At 40.0% G+C, this 19,011-nt stretch overlaps 1 protein-coding gene across 1 annotated transcript in view; it reads right to left on the bottom strand.

The window, feature by feature from the left end:
- The window catches only part of LOC140947418 (sodium channel and clathrin linker 1-like), a 35,631-nt gene that overhangs the window by 11,206 nt on the left and 5,414 nt on the right, over nt 1-19,011 (bottom strand). The window contains exons 6-16 of the mRNA XM_073396510.1: nt 18,480-18,603; nt 17,922-17,993; nt 17,047-17,097; nt 14,937-15,002; nt 13,873-13,943; nt 13,500-13,590; nt 12,882-12,973; nt 10,105-10,191; nt 4,072-4,162; nt 2,684-2,782; nt 1,975-2,046 (exon numbers count right to left, since the gene is read on the bottom strand). Coding sequence (XP_073252611.1) covers nt 1,975-2,046; nt 2,684-2,782; nt 4,072-4,162; nt 10,105-10,191; nt 12,882-12,973; nt 13,500-13,590; nt 13,873-13,943; nt 14,937-15,002; nt 17,047-17,097; nt 17,922-17,993; nt 18,480-18,603 — 916 coding nt within the window. The remainder of the gene's footprint in view (nt 1-1,974; nt 2,047-2,683; nt 2,783-4,071; nt 4,163-10,104; nt 10,192-12,881; nt 12,974-13,499; nt 13,591-13,872; nt 13,944-14,936; nt 15,003-17,046; nt 17,098-17,921; nt 17,994-18,479; nt 18,604-19,011) is intronic.

Here is a 19,011-nt window from a genome sequence, read left to right as displayed (position 1 = left end):
CCGTGGTAGTATTTACTAGTAAAGGTAAAATTAAGACGATAAGTAGAATGTATGCAAATTACGACGCAAACTGGCTCTAAAATTATAAACCTCAAACTTAATGAACTGGTGCCCGTTTTAAAGTTATTCTCTAGCATCAAATCAGAAGCATATAGCCCATGCAACAAATACAATGTATCCCGAATTCAAGTGAAAGCCAAGAAAACGAAATAATGAAAAACTAAAAAACCATGGAATTTTCTCTTGACAATTATTAGTTGAAAGATGTAATCCGTTACTAGTAATGTGACATGGAAAATGAAAAGAAACGAAAGTTCATACGGCATTTACTACATTTAAAACGACATGAACAACAACAAAAGGTTATTTACCGGGTAATATTCAAAAATCCAGCTCTTATCTCTCGGCCGGGCAAGGGATTCCGCCATATCGAGAAAGATCGGCCGGCGAGTTTGAAGTTGTTGGGTCGTATAAGCGTCTTCTTAATTTTAATAATCTTAGCGTCTTTCGATCCGAAATGTCAACAAGCCTGACGGTATCTTTATTTTTATGTCATCGGCGATTTTCGATGTCATCACTCGAATACATTAATTTGATTATCGTTCAATTAACATGAATGTTATTTTTTTAAAATGTTATTATCTACACGAACAATTCTGGAAGAGCATAAAGGGCAAAATCGAGAGAAAATTAAATTAAGGAAAAACTACTTACCAACCTGAGAACCCGTGTTTTCAATTTATACATGTATGGGCGCGTCATGCCTGACTAAACTTATTAATTCGCTTTGTGGCCACAAGAAAGCTACAACAATGCACCTTTATCCTTAGTGTAAAGCCGTTAATGATCACCTAACGCTGAAGTCCATTAGCCGTATAATAGCCAGTTTGACGTTGACACGGCACCGGACGAATTTTCGACCCGTTAAAATTTCGTGCGTTCTCACGGAACCACCTTAAACGTATGAAAATTAAGATGCCCTCCCATTCAAAGTTCCGTGTGAACAGAGCAAAAATAATGAAAGGTCCAGTATGAACAAAGTGTCCGGTCGAACTGTTTTGAATGCGTAATTCTTTGGCCACATTATACCTTCCCCGAGGCCACCAACGACCGAATGTTTCCATCAGTTTGTAAGTGTCTCACATGGGTTTTCTCTAAGCTTTAGAGAACCATTGGAGGCTTGTTTGGTCATTAAAAAACGCCCTAAAAGTATTATTTTATCAGGGAACTTGGTCGTCTCAAACGTTTTATATGGCATTTTCGTCGCATCCGAAACTGTTAGCTACCCTAATGGAATCGGAAGTTCGATGGCATGGAGTAGAAGATCTGGAAGGCGATTTGTCTTTATGGACGAAATTTTCACAAGATCCTTTGTGAAAACTACAACCTCCGAAAGTCGAAGGTTAATAAAAGAAAAACTACGAAAATGTTAGATGAATAGAACGGTTGTCCAGAATTTTTTAGCCTTTCTCGAGCTTTAGAAATTTTTAGGCAACATTTGCTCCGTCAAAAAATTACTATTTTTTTGAAGAGAAAGTCGTTGGGTGCCCCTGAACTTTTGAATTGAGTTAACTTGAGACTACATGTAGCGTTGTCGTCGTGGTTGCTTAAGCTCCCTATCCTTGCTGTTCTCGCCATGATTTTAGGCAGTAAAACCAGTGAAATGAACTTTTCTACCAAAATAGCGCAGCCTCGTCCCCAAGTCCTCTCAGTTGCCGTCCCTTTTTGTGGCAATTGCCCTGTGCTATCGACGTCATTTTCCGGATATCGCAAGCTACTTCCAAATTCAGTCAACCCTAGCTGGTTATGAAGAATTAGCCGTGAGATTTAAGCCAATCGGAGAGGGGGAAATATTTTATATAAACAATAAATCGATATATTTATCGCATCGCTGCATCTGTATCGAGATATGTATCGTATCGCTCCTTGTTTATCGAGATATCGCAGAAATTATGTATCGCATAAATGCCTTACCATTTCCAGGAAATGCATCTCTTCCATGAGTTTCTGGATATTTTTATTGCACTGATTACGAACCGCGTCCACCTAACAAGGATTCCAAACGCGAAAAAGTCAAATCTAGCGAAAAATAAGACCTCTAAAACAAGGCTAAAACTAAACAGATCACAAAGTTGAGCGCTTTGGCAACAGAATTCTGATTTTGGGATTCTATCTTTCTTTTCGTTCCCTCCAAACTACTTGAAAACTTATTTCCTAGTCTATGTCCACTTTTATTTTGTATATATATATTTTTTCCATTAATGTGAGAAGAATATAGGCCCATCTTAGGGACAAGCGGCCACGGTCTAGAAAGCTATCTGAAATTAATCTTTAGCCATCTTTGGTAAAGAACGTTTAAACTGTACCCTGCAAAACAGCCGGTTTTTTCCTAAAAATCGGTTTAGCGTAGCGTAAGAGTCTTGTGCGCGCGAACAGGCGTGTGAGGCGAGAGAAAAAAATTGGCGTCTCTCCCCAGTCTCGCTCTCCGTTTTTAGCCTCGCTCCAGACCTTCTGACTATTCGCGCGTACTTGAATACCCAAAAACATGGACTGTTTTGCAGTTTATCAGAAATTCAACTTCAGCTATCTTTGGCTAAGAACTTTTAAACTGTGGCCTTAACCGTCCACACCCAAAAAAAACTAAGCAAATAAGCATGAACATTTTATAGCACATTCCTCGTACCTCTTCTCTTGTTCTTTTGCCAGCCTCTTTCAAGATTTTATTGATAGCCTCTTGTAATCTGTTGACTTCCTGAACTTTCTGCTGCTCGCGAACAAGAGCCTATGAGAAAACAAAAACCCACCGCCTCATCACTTTGCCATGTTTCGATACCGTGAACCAGGTTTAAAGCTACATTTTCTTTGGCTAGGAGATCTCAAGAAACCACACCAGGATTATTAGAGAGGCCAACTCAAATGCAAATATATTTACAAATAACATAAGTGCTGGGCGTGTGCGGCTTGGCCAATTCTTAAAATCTAACATCTTTTTCTTAAAGGAAGGAATGCGAGATGAACACGTAATTGGTGCGGGGAGGGAATTCCAATTTTTCGGACCTTGGTACAGAACAACAATTAATAGCTCACTTCGGAAAAGAATGATAAACTGGGACCCAAACTAAGCGCGCGCTCATTTATGGGATTTTTTGGGGACACAAGTCGAGCAGCCACCTTGAATTATGACGAGATGTGCAAGTTGTTGTGTTGTTTAGGCACAAATAATTTCAGGAACTTCCCGGTCCGCGCGTCCTTACCTTTGTACGAGCTGCGTTTTCTTTCCGGTTGTTTTGGCACCACGGCTAAGAGGCCATCTCTGAAGTTGTTTCACGGTGCATTTTATTGGTTTTTCTCGAGGTAAAATTGCTCCAGGCACATCTTCTTCCTTCAGCTTCACATTTTCATGTTTTTTTCTTTCACTTTCACCTTACGTTTTGCTATTTCGAGCTGTTTTAACCCTGCTGAAACATTCCACTTCGCTTTCCGCCATGTTTGTTTACATTTGTGTCCCCCTAAATAAGTGCGCGCGCGCCTAGTTTGGGTCCCAGGCTATCACTTTTTCCGAAGTGAGCTATTATAAAAATAAAACATAACTTAAACTAAATGAAGTATATAACACGACTAAAAATTCCTAATCTAGTGTATAAGGGAGGAAAATGTAGTACTCGGTAGTCCAAGACAAGTTGGTAATAGCTCGCCCAGCCCGCTTAACTCAACCTGGAACCACACCTTGATCAAAATATGCGGACTTCTCAGGAATTAGGCTTCCGTTTACTTAGAGTCTCTAAAAATAACTCAAGTGAAATTCACATATCCCGGCCAACGCCCTAAAATTCCTTCTCTGTCCCATTATACTCTATTTATAGAACTTATAAATGGCAAACTGCGCGCCGTAAACGACAGAAAATGAGTAAATTTCTTCGAAAAAAACTGAAAAGAAAAAATTAAAAAGCGACGCGAATTCCTTGGAATCCGCTTTACAGACGCGCTGATGTGATGAACCTGTTGAGCAGTATCTCCACATAGTACTTGGTGAACAATTTACGTTGAAAGAGCAAGTCTCCGTTCCATTACCTGATCTCTTTCCAGTATCGCATTTTCAACCATCTGAACACTGTCTCTCACGTGGGAAATAGCCTCCAATTCACGTTGCTGCAGCTCAGAACTAAATACAAGAAAAAATAATAAAGAATAAAAAGAATAATAATAAGAATTTTAATAATGAGAATAAAACGGCTTAAGAAGTTTAACCCTCTGACTCCAAGAGTGATGAACTGAGTTTTGTAATGCGGTTATAACTTTTGAGTCTGTGGATGAGATGAAATTCTATAGCTTTACTTATACTGCATAAGAATTCAGCTGGAATACTGAACTAAGCAAAGTAAAAAATATAAAAATAAAAATGTACCGTAAAATTCCGAAAATAAGCCCCGGGGCTTACATTTTTCAAAGGCCCTTTTTGAGGGAGTTATTTTTGGAGGGGCTTATATTCGGAGGGGCTTATCTACGGAGAGAAAACTGCGTTTCAAAATCGATTGGGCTAGCCTTATAGTTGGAAGTAAATTTACCGTTTTACTTTGTATTTGAGGGCAATTTTCCAAGTAGAACAACCGGGGGGGGGGGGGGGGGGTTATATTTGGAGGGGCGATTTAACGGAGGGTTTTTTGCGTTACCGGTTTGGGGAGCTTATATTTGGAGGGGCTTATTTTCGGAATTTTACGGTATGTATGCTAGGATGCTTCGTTCACACGGCAGCAGATGAAATTTCGACCACTTGAAAATTCGTGCATTAAAGTGTTAATCGTGCGAAAATGTGGACGCCTGGAGCGAAAACAGAGCGATTTTCGTATGACCTTGAAATGAAAACGGGCGAAAAAAAAACAGAAACAAGAAACGAACGGAAATAGATCGTTTTCACTCACGTGGCCAACATCTATGCAAATTTATTGGAACAAAAGAAAGCGTTTACATAAGAAAAGAGTTCAACTCCCACAGGAATGGTTTGGAACACCAATATGGCCTTCGTTTCATTGTTTTGGAACACCAATATGGCCGCCGTGACGTCATGCGAAAACGCTCCATAGAACGATTTGATTGGTTTATCGAACGGATACAAACGCGCGTGGCTTTTGGTTGGTTAAACGAACGCTCGGCTGAAAAAACTTCATGCCCGAGAACTTTCTAGAAATCAATCGATACTTTCCTTTGACGACATACTGCAACACGATTGGCCAATCGAACAATAACTTCTCTACATTAGGATTTTTTTTAGCGAGGAAACGAAGAGTCCATGTTTTGATCTTTTCATCCATCGGCTGATAAAAAAAATCACTAACACTTACCGAAACCATTTTTCAAGGTCATACGAAAATCGCTCTATCGAACGGTCCTGTGTGAAGACGCACTTAAGTTAAACCTAAAAAATTATACCCGCTAATTAAAATCATTCATCACAAAATAAGTTTTTCGACCAAAGAGGCAAAACGTTTGACCGCTGTAATGCATTCTTTGCGCGTGTGTGGTAAAATGTGGGCCATGGAGTTAAAATATTCTTCGTCTGCCCAGGAAAAAGCGAAAGTTGCTCCACAACAGAATCATGCATCATGCAAAGCTGTTCGCTGGCAAGGAACATGAAAAATCGAACAAACTGTGGACGACGCGAAAGGGCTTAATATCGCAAGAAAGTGTCCCGGATTATCATGAACCAACCAACTGCGCATGCTTACGATCTTACATACGAGGTTGACGTACGACCAGCATCGATAAATAATTATGTAACATAAAAGAAAGAAAAGATAAGAAAACGATAGCATAAGTTTTGAAACGTAACAGTACGGTGGAGGTGTCTCCTACACTAAACTGCGCTGAATTAATAAAGCTTGAATTTCTGAATAATTTCTTCCAAGTTATGTGCATGTGAGCGTCACATAGATGAATTTTTTAACTATTAAAAGTTAAAAATTCATCTAGGTGCGACTCACAGAGCACATGTACTTCATTGTCAGATAGCACAAAATATCGCTTACAATTTTCATGTCCACCTATGTCCCATAGTTAAGAAAAGCTTTAATAATTTAAAGTGCATAATAATTCGCCACTTGAAAAACAAGAGGCAACCCGGAATGAGGTTTAACTGGGGGTTTAACTCAGTCTGGGTTAAACTTTCGCAAAGACTTCCGGGACAATGACACGGGACAAGGGAAAAACTGGCCAATAGCTAACCGGTGCGTGCCCAGCAACGATCCAACAAACAATTGCGAGACACATTTCGGTTCCAGTTGCCTTCTCGTTTCTAAAGTGGCGAATTCGACTGAAACAAGGACACAATATTTAACTATGTACAGCTACAAAGGAATTTACAACTACATGATAATGCATTGCCCGCCGTGGTAAAATATAAACCTGGAAGTTTCGCTGAAAAGCAACCTGCACAATTGATCGCTGCTGCCCACGGGAGCAATTCAGCTAAGTCTGAACGACGCCAAAAGACTTCCATTTGCAAATTTAGATGGTATCAAACACAGCAGGAGAATGTCCCGGATAATAGTAAATCGTCCAACGACGTATGCCTATAATCTTACGTCCGACAAACGTTTTGAATTTCACAGGTACAGGAGTGAATAGTAACCTGCTTCGCTACTGCTCGCCAGCAATAATAACGATGATTTTAACCGAGGAGTAAATAATAAGAATGCCAAAGCGTAATAACTGTCTTGAAATGACATTCAATGTAATAATGCAGTGGTGGTCTCTGCTTCAATAAAATGCGCTGAAATAATACTGCTCCACTTGTCAATATTTTTCCGCGGTCATATTGCGTAATGTGAGCGTCACGTCGACGAGTTTTTTAACCATCAAAAGTTAAAAACTCGTCCACGTGCGACTCACAAAACACATTCAATGTCTTGTCAAACAACAAGAAAAATTGCCTTTAGGACAACTGGTTGTAGTACGGTAAGGTCTCGTTTATATGGAGAAAACTTGTCCCGAATAGAAGGGTCACTGGACTAGCCGAGCTACCCTGGGTGAATGAACTTTTCCTCCGTTTCCTCGCCAAATTTGGCGACCCGTTTACTTGAGAAACAATAAGTTTGGTTCACTCTTTTGCGATTGTAGGGTGGATATATAACACAGAAAAAAAGAAAAGATAATAAGAAGACGATAGCATAATATAACTTTTGCAACGTAACAATGCAGTGGAGGTCCCTCCTACACTAAAATGCACGGAAAAGCTTTATTTTCTGAATATTTTTTCCGGGCTATGTGCATGTGTGCGCAACATAGATGAATTTTTTAACCACTAAAATTTAAAGATTCAATTAATCTAGGTGCCACTCACAAGGCACATGTACTCCGTTGTCAGATAGCATAAAATATTGCTTAAAATTTTCATGTCCACCGATTACACAGAAGAAAAGCTTTTTATTTAAGTGCATAATAATTCGCTACTTTAGAAACAAGAAGAAAAACGGACTTAGTTAACTTTTTCAAAGACTTTTGGACTGTAACAAGGGACAGGGGAAAAACTGGCCAATAGTTGACCGACACGTCCCCAGTAAAGATCCCAGATACAATTGCAAGACACGGCGAGACACATTTCGGCTCCAGTTCCCTTCTAGTTTCTATAGTGGCGAATTTCAACTATGTACAGTTATAAAGGAACTTAGGAATACATGATAATGTATTGCACACCATGGTAAAATGTGGACCTGGAAATTTCGCCGAAAAGGAACCTGCACAATTGATCGCTGCTGCCTACGCGAGCAATTCAACTAAGCCCGAACGACGCCAAAGGACTTCCATTTGCAAATTTAGGTGGTATCAAACATAGCAGGAGAATGTCCCGGATAATCATAAACCGTCCAACATCGCATGCCTACAATCTTACGTCCGACAAACTTTCTGAACTTCACAGGCGTAAAAGTGAATAGTACCCTGCTCGCTACTGCTCGCCAGCAACGATGATTTTAACCAAGGAGTAAATTAAAGCGTAATAATTGCCTTGAAATGACATTCCATGTAATAATACAGTGGTGATCTCTACTGTAATAAAATGCGTTGAAACAATACTGCTCCTCTAGTGAATATTTTTCCGCAGGTCATATTGCGTAAGTGAGGGTCACGTACACGAGTTTTCTAACCATCAAAAGTTAAAAACTCGTCTACGTGCGACTCACAAAACACATTCAATGTCTTTTCAAACAACAGGAAAAACTGCTTTTGGGACCACTGGTTATAGTACGGTAAGGCCTCGTTTATATGGAGAAAACTTGTTTAGAGAAGAAAGGTCACTACCCTGGGCGAGCCAACTCTTCCTACGTTTCCTACAAAACTTAGCAACCTGTTTACATGAGAAACAAAAATCTTGATTCACCCTTTTTCGGTGGTAGGGTCACCCTCCTTGCAGGGCCAACTTTTCTCCATATAAACACTTTGATTCACCCAGCCGGGTCAACTTGGTCAAGGCAAGACAATCAGAGCATGCACGAGCACTGCTGTCAGCTGTTGGCTCGAGCAAAGGGGTCATTTTTTTTGTCATATAAACATTCACTAAAGTTGACTCGGCTGGGAGAATGTCCCTCTTCCCCAGCATAACTTTTCTCTATATAAACGGGTCCTAAAGCTTTATTTATACTGCATAATAATTAAGAGAAGGCAGAGTGGCTGAGCGGTTATAACGTTGGACTTGTTATCTGGAAGCCCACACAATGCAGTAATTGAGTAAAGCTTTTTCCATGGTGCATAATATTCAAGATAAAACATGGTATCAGTTAGTACTTTCTGCAGTTAAAAGAAAATTTACGAGATATATATAAATGTATATTGGTATTAGTCAATGATTACGGAAACCGTTCGGCGCCGGTTTCTTGCTGGGGATGAACTGCATGTTGCTAGGTTACAGTTACGGACCTAGGCTAAAAACAACAACCTTTATTTACTTCACAGAAATACATAAGATGGTGCTGACCCGCAAAGAAGCAGGAACACTAGTCGAGGCAGGTCAGGCAAAGATAAAATGTCAATAAAAATTATAATAGCGCTTCCAAATGGATGGTGAGGAGTTCCGAGCAGATGATGTAGTAGTAGTGTGTCTCTTTTCTCTATCAAAAATATTGGGTTCGTGCTCGTGTCGAACTGAAGTAGTCAATAGGATGAAATGTAACGTTCAGATAAAATTAGAAACTAACCTAATGTTACGTGCGCGCGCTGACTTAGAGAGGTTCAAATAAACTAAAAGTTCTCATTCAGTCCACCTGGGTCTAGTGACCGGTGTCTGAATATCCTTCTGCACTTGAATATCAATCGGCATTTGATGGCATAAACAACGGTTTCGCTGACACAAGGAAAGATACAAAAAACGCGAAGGGTGATGGCATTGAGGCGTCAAGGTGCTATTGTGACGTCAACATTTTGCACCGACAACCTTTTGTTTCTATTTCTCGCGCTTGGGAACATGCACAGGGTGGCCACAAAATCAAAGACCAGAAGGGAGAAAGCAGGCCAAAGAACTCGCAAAGGTTGCCAAGGCTCGTGAACAGAAAGAATGTCTTGGAGACACCGTTGTAATGATCAGCAGTGCTTTTGAACCACACGAAAGCGAGGCAAAATGTCCTACTAACATCTGGCGAGATTTCAAAACCTACCTGAGTGAAATAGGTCTGCTGCTCGCTACTCTCGCAGCATATTATTTACATTTACTCATATACATTTTAGTTAACAGATGGCTGGAAGGAAAAAAAAGTAAGAAAAAAATTTATAATTTTATATTAAACGAAATGAGATGACGCAGGCACCTCAAAACTGTTTGAAATAAGTGGGCCAATAATCACCCTCAGACAATAGAATATCAAAAAGTAGTCGATGAATTGCAGTCTTAAATTTATGTTTTGGTCATGAACGAACATTAATATTACGCCAATCGAGAGGCGAAATGCATAACACGAGTTACGGTCGATTCGGCGAGAATTCTTATGGGATAAAACTTTTCTCGAACGAAATAAGTGAACAATTGCTGTATCTGCACGAAGAGATCGACTAGCCTACCTCGAACCATGGTCTAAGTAAGACCTTTCAAAACAACAACAACAACAATAATCGGATTTTTACCTTTTTTTTTGCAAAACCTCCACTTGGTCCTCCAGCTCGGTTCTTTCAGAGCGTAACCTAGAGACCTCTTTCAGCGTCGCGGAAAGTCTGCAAACAAGAGCATGAAGTTATTTAAGACTAACAGTCAACAGAGGAACAGGCTACTAAAATATCCATATAGGCTTTAGTTATTTTTAGCGAACCCTCGCTCCATTTAAACCACTCAAGGAAGTTAATACGAAAACGAATTTAATATGAATTTTATATGTCATACTGTCAAACTCAACCTATAAAACTAGTAACTTTCTTTGTTTTTTTTTCCCTTACTGAGCGATTATCATGTTAGCCACTAAACTACAAAAAACAAACAATTACTACATAACGAGACATTCATCCAGTGATACAGATGAGCGAACAACCAAAAACTCGACAAGTTCATTATTAGTGAGTTTACATGTACGCAACAGGACGGCAGAAAGTGGGGGACGGGAAAACGCTTGTGTGTGACAAACATGACAGGGCTATTACTTGCATGTTTTGTCGCAATTTTCACTAAATATTAATGTTTTTTGGTCTTTCACAAAAAGATCTGTTTAAAGGAAGATGAAGTTTAAGGTAAATTTTTTTCAAACAAAATTTTTGTCACGCTTGTCACACAAGGTTTGCCGTCTTCTTTGCTCTCCCGTCCTGTTCACTATTAGGCTGATTTAGCCACGACGGGAACGTTTAGTCCTTTCCGCGCGCTTTCCCGTCGTCAACTGGCAATTCGACAGAGGCTTTTTTAACAGGCCAATCATGGCGAGTACTCAAATCTTGGTACACAGGTGGGGACCAGAACAAGGATTAATAGGCGCTGTTTCGCAAAGCTTAGTTTCGTCTGTGGCACAGGCTACAACACAGGGACGACGAAAACTAGAGCTCAGGGTTGTCATTAAGAGCCGGGGGCCGGGAATTTTCCCCGGCTACTAAGAGAGTGGCGCCCGGCTACTTTTATTGGAAAATAGAAGAAAAATAGAACCAAAAGAAATCCCTAGCCGTTTGATTCCGCGCCTACTTGTTGTATTTACCTGGCAACTTGAAATCTTAGTGACAACCCTGAGAGCTTAAAAAAAAAATTCCTGTTGGTTTTCAGCGTTCAACATGCTTACGTGTTTGCGGCAATTGCCATCCAGAATAAAACAGCTTTCGTTGCAAACTTTTAGCCTTTTTGGTAACCAACTGAATTTTGTTCTTGTACTGTTATCAATGAATTGGTCATTATGACGTATAGGACACGTCAAAGAAAAGTAATTTTTATTGCACGCGCACGTTTGGTAAAAATTCCAAATCCTCTATTAAGAGAGATCGCCACTGTCAGGTAATTTTAGATTCTGAGACGAGAACGAGTACGATGACGTGATTTTCTCAATACTGAGTATTGCTCACGTGTGAGCCAGCGTCATTTTGGCGGGAAAACGTGACAGCCGTGGTCATTCTACTACACGTTTTAGCGAGAAAGTCGTAGTGACGGGAAGAAGTTATCAAGTTTTATTACATCGACTTTGAAATCACTGGCTATCCGTGCAATCTGATTGGCTCTCAGCAGTGTGATTTATTCCTAAATCGCACCATTTTTTGCTCTAAATCGCATCTGTTCCAAATCGCGTCATTCATGTTCTAAATCGCATCATTTCTGTTTTAAATCGCACCATTTTTGTTCTATATTGCATCATTTCTGTTTCGAATACAAAATGAGATGTAAAAGCCTTTTTGTTTCGGCTTTTTAACAAACCGGCTACTCGATCAATAACATACTAGTACTGTCTAAATTCTATTCAAAATGGATGTAATAAAGTGGTAATTGAACTGAGTGGAGTGCAATTTTGGTCTGAAATCATACTTGTGATTTCAAATCGAACTCGCGCTGCGCGCTCGTTCGATTTTGAAATTACGCGTATGATTTCAGACCAAATTGCACTCCACTCAGTCCAATTACCATTATTTATCATTTTGCGACCGGAAAAGGGCTAAACCTTCTCCAGGGTTTCCTTCCTTCTTTCCGGGTTGAATATTTTTCGAGAAAACGCGAAAAAAACTTTAAGTTAAATCTCGTACTCGTAGTCGTCCTCGTCCTAAAATCTAAAGCTCTCTATTGCCTCTGTGCTATTTACGCCCTTAAATTTTACTGGCGTTCGCACGTAAACATTACGCAACAACGGAAATCCATCCTTACTCAGCTTTTCAAAAAAAATTCCTCACATAGTAAATAGATTTAGCCAAGGTCAAAAGCGAAGCTCTCGAGAGGATCTTTTATGAAGTTTCTTTCTCAAGTTATCCAACTTTCGCCATAAGCAGGAGGCATACTGAATTCCACCTTTTAAAAATGGACCTGAAAACCAGGAACTGACAGCGGATAACTTTAAAAAATACGTCATCTCAATGAGTTGTCTACCTGAGCCTGCGATACAGTCAGGTGACACCGGTCAGCAGATACTTTTATTTTTTTGACAGCAGTCAATTGATCATAACATGGATGTCAAATACCAAGTTAAACACAGATGGTATATTCCTTGGATTCCTAGCGAGTGAATGTGCCATTTCACATCCGCTAACATGAAAAGGTGGACGTAGGTACGTACGGACGATTTTGTCAGACCCAAACTTTCTTGAATGCATAGATAACCAAATTCTCTTACCCATGGTACTCCGCTGCGCGAGAGAGCTCCGCTAATAACGTTGAAATATGTCTATTGACACTCTTTTGTCGTAATTTTTCGAGAACAACTAACAATAAACCGCAACATCAAGAGTGTACGAACCTGGACTCCATTTCAATTATGGCTGTTTGTAACTCCTCCACGCGAGTGTCAACTGGTTGCTCTCTGTTTGCTTCCTCTCCTCTTTCTCTGTCCTGTGTGAAAAGACGAAGATCTTTGTAAAAACAATCCCCCTCCCTCCGGACTTGGTGTTTCTATCTCACAAAAGTTCCATGCTAAGTTGTCTCTTTCATGTAGAATTACAAACAAAACACTCATGTATCAAGCTTTTAGTGTAAGTGGTTTCTTCTCTTGTTTTTGTTTTGGTTGGGGGAAGGGTGCCTTCAAGGGTGATGCGATTTTGTCCCGTCTCTAGCGAAATCTTGGTCCGCCAGGTTTGTTCACATTGGACCAAGTCCCTTGAATGTCGTATCACTATGGCCTAATGTCACGTGGTTTTTGACAATAAGTCATGTCGCTCGTTTGACCCACGCCGTGTGCTGGCAAGAGACAGAATCGCGTCGACTGCGAAAGAATATGGTCAATACGGTTAACGTGATTGCGGCTTTGAGAAGGAGAATCTAAAGAAGACCAAAATTCTGGTAGTTATTCAAGGTTCTACGTGACAAATGTATGGTAAACAATTTGCATGATAGAGAAAGACAGTGAGAGATCACTCACCCTTGCTCTAATTCTTCCTTCCATTAACTCCAGTGTTCTGCGAAGTTCTTCGTTCTGAGCTTTGGTGCTTTTCAACTCTGTCTTGCATTTCCTAACAGCAGTAAAATTTCGGTTTTTAAGGAAATATCCATTTCTTACCCCGTCAACGACATCAATGATCAGAAAAAATTGTAACTTTCAAAATTGAATGTAAAAAATCAGATCATTTCTTCATTTATCCACATTACGCTTTACCAGGACTTGAAGACTTTGAACGAACTCGCAGTTCCTACCTACCAAGTCCTACACTACTCATTTACTACCGCCAGTTTAAAACTAGATACATGTATTATTAGTTTACAATGACAGGAAATTATAAATAAACTTTACACACCTTAGATCATTACGTACATCATCAATTTCTTGATCTTGTGTATGAGCGGTTGCGAGAAATTTTTCGTGCTCCTTAAAAATAGAAGATAATCTCAGTTTGTGGCGCTACATTCTATTCAATACGAATAAAATATTTCATTGTTGTGAAACTGTTGTCTGCACGCATTCATTAATATTAAAGTTTCAATGTAAAAATATGATCGAGGTTGGTGTTTCTTAAATATGGGGGAAAACAGAAAATATATATCCCCCAATCTAAGATTTCACAAGGAGAAAATACTATACGTTGGAAACATAATAATCAACGCCACTAAACCATGAACGATAAAGATATAATAAATTTATCAACACGATATTTCGTTATACAAACTTATGTAGCACTGAGAGCACAACTCAGTTAAGAAGAAATTTTGCGAATAACTGCCCTAACAATATTAAACAAAGAGGCCATTTTGAAAGAAAGTTTGGGGCTGCTTCGGCGGAAAAGAGAAAACCGATAATTGACCAGTTTAATGAGTCGTATTGCAAATTAGCAACCGTAGAGGGATTTAAAAGCCGTAGGGCTAATCCTTCGACGAAGGGCATGGCTTAGACTCGAAAGTTCACCTTCAGAAAGATCTCTTTAACATCAGGGCCATTTCCCTCTAGCAACACATCTGATAAAACCAAGTCTTTTTGACGCACTAAAAAAGGTGTGTTTTAACAAAAAAGTCGTTAACTTCCTTCTTTTTGGATGAAAACGTAAACGAAGAGTGAAGCGAGGTTTCTGGGAAACTGTCCACCTACCCCTCCCCAAAGCCAACATTAACACTTACTTCTCACTTGGGGCAAAATGATGGCTTAGGGCACGGGTAGGTGGACAGTTTCCCGGAAATCTAAACTGATCCACTTGTGTACCACAGCACAACTCAACACACGACTGAGATTTCGGAGAAGATAACGCAGCGGCCTCTTCAGAAGGAATTTTTTTTACAAAGACTTCACCTATGAGCGAGTGGGAGGGAGACAATGCATTTAGGAGTAGATTTCTCTGTCTCACGATATTAGGGCTACGCTTCTTCTTACCATTCTCAACTTCCTATTGACTGTTTGCAGTTCTCCAGCAAATTGCCTCGCTTTTTGAAGATCATTCTGTCAAAAGAAAGCAAAGTCGGTTTTCATTTGAGTGTCGAAAAGTAATTGGTTTTGCACTTTCTACACGATGCGATTGGCTTAAAAGATTCGCGCCACCTTTTCATCCAATCAGAAGTAAAACCAAAGCCAATTGTGACGCGCTCGCATGCATTTTCCCGCGCTTTGCGTCAGCCACATGTAATTACTTCGAGTTTTGATTGGTTCAGTGTATTGTCTGTGTCCTATGTGATTGGCCAGAGTAATTACTTTGGTTTTGGTTTTACGACACTCAAACGAAAACCACTCTAACGAAACAAGTTTTATATCAGGGCTAGGGTTTTTTAACTGCAAAAAAAAAAACATCCATATGAACACACACATAAACGATGGAACAGAGAAGATGAATTCCCCTAATTTATGGGATCAGATCGTAATAAAAAAGATACATTTTTCTTTGTTGTTGCATATGCTCTGCGACCTACATGTAGCTCCAAATTTTCAGGATGACCATTCGACTTTTTCCCATCGCACTGTTTATTATGCTGTACTAGGTGATTTTAACTTTCCAGAGAGTATTGTGAGCATTCAGAAGGCAATTACTGAGGGCTTCTTTTCTCTGTCACTGTTGATGCTGTCCACTGAAAGTGGTTATAACTTTGGAGCCTGAGTACTAAATCCCTGGTATGAATTCAGACGCTGTTACAGTGATATGGTCATCCCTGTGTTTTGGGCATACTCATTACGAAAACCCTAGTGATATGGGCATCCGCTTCTCAGATTACCTTAGTGATTTGAGTTAGGGTTAGGGTTACAGGGGATGCCAATATCACCAGGGTTTTGGGAATGGAGATGCCCATATCAACGTGACAGTTCCACTTCAGAAACGAGAAGGGAACTGGAGCCAACCCACAATTGTTTGTTGGATCGTTACTGGGGACGCGACGATCAGCTATTGGCCAGTTTCTTCCTTGTCCCTAGTAACAGTCCCAGAAATCTTTGCGAAAGTTTACTCGTCCCAGGTTCTCTCTTGTTTCTAAAATCACATGAAATTTACCGAGAAGTATTTCAACACCTTTTAATGAGGTTAAATAAATATTTATTTAACACTAAATAAATATTTATTTAACACAGTTAACAACAAGGAGCGCGAGCGGTCAGCGGTCAGTCGTTTGGCTCAAGCGCGATCAGCCTGGCTAGCATTACCTCCATGTGCTCAGTACAGTGTTTTCGTGGCGGCCATTCTCTTCGTTTAGCCTTTGGATCATTCTTTTACCCCAATCCTTTCCCCCCCCCCCCCCCCTTATTAAGAATGGAAGAATTATTCTTCCACTATTAAATCAGTGTGACGGGTGCCTGGTTCCATTGGCGTGGGGGCTCATGGCTGGAGGGCACGGGTTTGCCAGCCATGGGGGCGTAACTCTGTCTAGGCGCTGGCTGTGCCAAAGGTGGAAGCCCCTGGACATCCCGGGCACCCACCTCCACTCAGCGACGCAGTTGTTAACAAATTTATAACTGTTGCTGGGTGTCTGTGGATGAAATCCTTACATGGGACCATTCACTGAAAAGCTACTTCGCAGTACTGTACTATACAGTATACAGGCTCACATTTCTTAACACAGTGTGTCCTTTTGTCAGTTCCCCAGTGCTAAATAAAACACAATGGCTTGTTTATAGTGAAGAGTGCACTTAGTTTATCTAGCTAGTTTACAGGCATTCCACTCAAATACTTAGAAACCAATAACTCGACTACAACATAACAGGAGGCAACCAGTTGGATATTTACAAGCGTGGCCAAGGATTTGAACTTGGGACGACCGAGAACAAATCCAGCAAGTTGTCAGAGCGGGACTATAACCTGGGACCGCCAGATTGCGAGTCCGATGCGCTGACCACTCGGCCAACCTGTGTCCCCAACAACTATCGCATTGTGCTAATTAGTTTATTTTATTATCTTTTAGTCTTTAAATATGAATATTAATTTTGAAACTTGTCATCAATTTCTTAAGGAAAAATACCCACAAGGTGCCATGTTATCAATGAATGTAGATAAACTGCGAGATACCTGTAGGCCTGTCATGGTCCTTGATCTGGTCCTAAGTTCTGCATCTTTCTCCTAGAAATGAAAAAAAAAAGAATTCATATTAAGAAATCTTGTTTTGTGCACAATCCCACAGCCAGGTGTATAAACAGTTACAGTTACTGTGTAGAGAAAGATCTTATACTATTATGATTTCCTTAAGATAGACTTCCACTGTCGCGTAAATTGTTATGTGCGCTCGCTCAACTTTTACATTTACGCGCGACCTTCCATACATTCATGTGCATACACACGTACTGAAAAATTACACGACAGTGCAACTTCACCCTTAGTTTCAATCTGAATGCCACCGGATAGATTCCTTCACGTTTTGAGTTTTCACCTTTAATTGCACCTACATATACATGCCTGGATGAAGTTTATAGCTAGAGTAAACTGATGTTACTTGGAAAGTGGTAATAGGCAGACAAGACTTTCCCTAGAATTTAATGGCCCAAGCCATTAAAAGGGTTCACTCACACTTCTTACACCGCTTCAGATGATTTCTTCGTCCCACACAGGGGTGCAATAAATTTATTTTCCACGTAAAGAGATTACGTCACAAGGGGTATAAGGATAGTTATTCCACAGGGGTGTTGGGTTTAAGCAAACTCTCTATACCCTTGACGCACAGGTTCTTTTTTAAGCGGTTAAAGAAAAAAGCTTGAAAGTTTTGTTAACAAATCTTACATGATTGTGTAAATACTGCATATACATGTATTATACACTATTATTAAAAATGGAGATCATTTCCTTTTATCTTAAGAGATCTATGCATCTTAAAAGAACTTATATCCTGAGGAGACATAAGGAGGTGATCATTGTTCTATGGCTCCAAGGGCAGCTGCAGTATCTCATACCCGTTCACTTTCTTGAAGCTTTTCAAGTTCACTGCAGGCATTTTGCCATAGTTCCACATAACTGTCTCTTTCCTAAAAACAGAACAGTACATTAATAGTAATAATCATTCATTATGGATGGAACAGGTGAATCTTGTTCCTTGGGGGTCGTCAAGACAGAAACTTGGTTTACTGTCAGTCATACATGCAGAGTACTCTACGCATATCCCTTGCAGTCCAACCTCCTGTAAGCGACCACCCCAATATGTAAATATTTAGTGGCCTTGCTTATTGGAGGTGGTCGCTTACGAGAATTGAGCCACAGATCTCTTTCTACATGTAGAAGCCGTCCGAATACATGCATTTACAATTGGGCGATAATTAATTCATTGCATGCAATTTAAAATTTATGATAACGCATATCCTATATGTGCACTTTCATGTTGTCACTAAAAGTACATTGCAATCTCTGAGTAGTGCAGTCCATAGCACAGGTTTTAGAATAATTTTCAATCTTCTTACTCTTTAAAGACTGCCTTTATGTAGCAATGACCAAATTCAATGAAATTACATGCATACCTGTGACAGCAGATGAAGCTGGTGACGCATGTTTTCCACCACTTCCTTTTCTACACCGCTGCCTTCTCCTTGCCTCACTATGTCCATTTGTGCTTCTATGCTTCTTCTAAGTTCCTCATGAAGCCTACAATAAGGGGAATAGAAATTAACTAAGGATGATAGGCAGTGTATAGGATAGGGGCTAACCGCTCCCAAAAAAGCTGGCCTCCTGACACAACAAATCAATAGTGGACTGGTGTCACTTTTAAGACAGTTTTACACCAACTTTATGTGAAAATCTTTTCGTTAAAAAGGCTCCTGGGTTTATACTTCTATGTACACTGTAGCAAGTGATTGGAGACAGTAATAATTATTTTTTTACTAAGGCGACTTTCTGTGTGACTTTTACTGTGCTTTCAAATTAACCTTGGGGGCGGGGATCTACAGGTTTCTTCTTTTTTCTTTTTCTTTCGAGGGAGTTTCCAGACAAGTGCAGGCTTTGTAAAATTGTAAAATGCTATCAGCGCCCCCCCCACCTCTCTTCCTCTCTCTG

This window comes from Porites lutea, chromosome 9 (assembly GCF_958299795.1).
Source record: "Porites lutea chromosome 9, jaPorLute2.1, whole genome shotgun sequence".
In the NCBI taxonomy this organism is placed as follows: domain Eukaryota; kingdom Metazoa; phylum Cnidaria; class Anthozoa; order Scleractinia; family Poritidae; genus Porites; species Porites lutea.
Note: the sequence above shows the minus strand (reverse complement) of the source record. Positions and strands in the feature narration are given on the sequence as shown.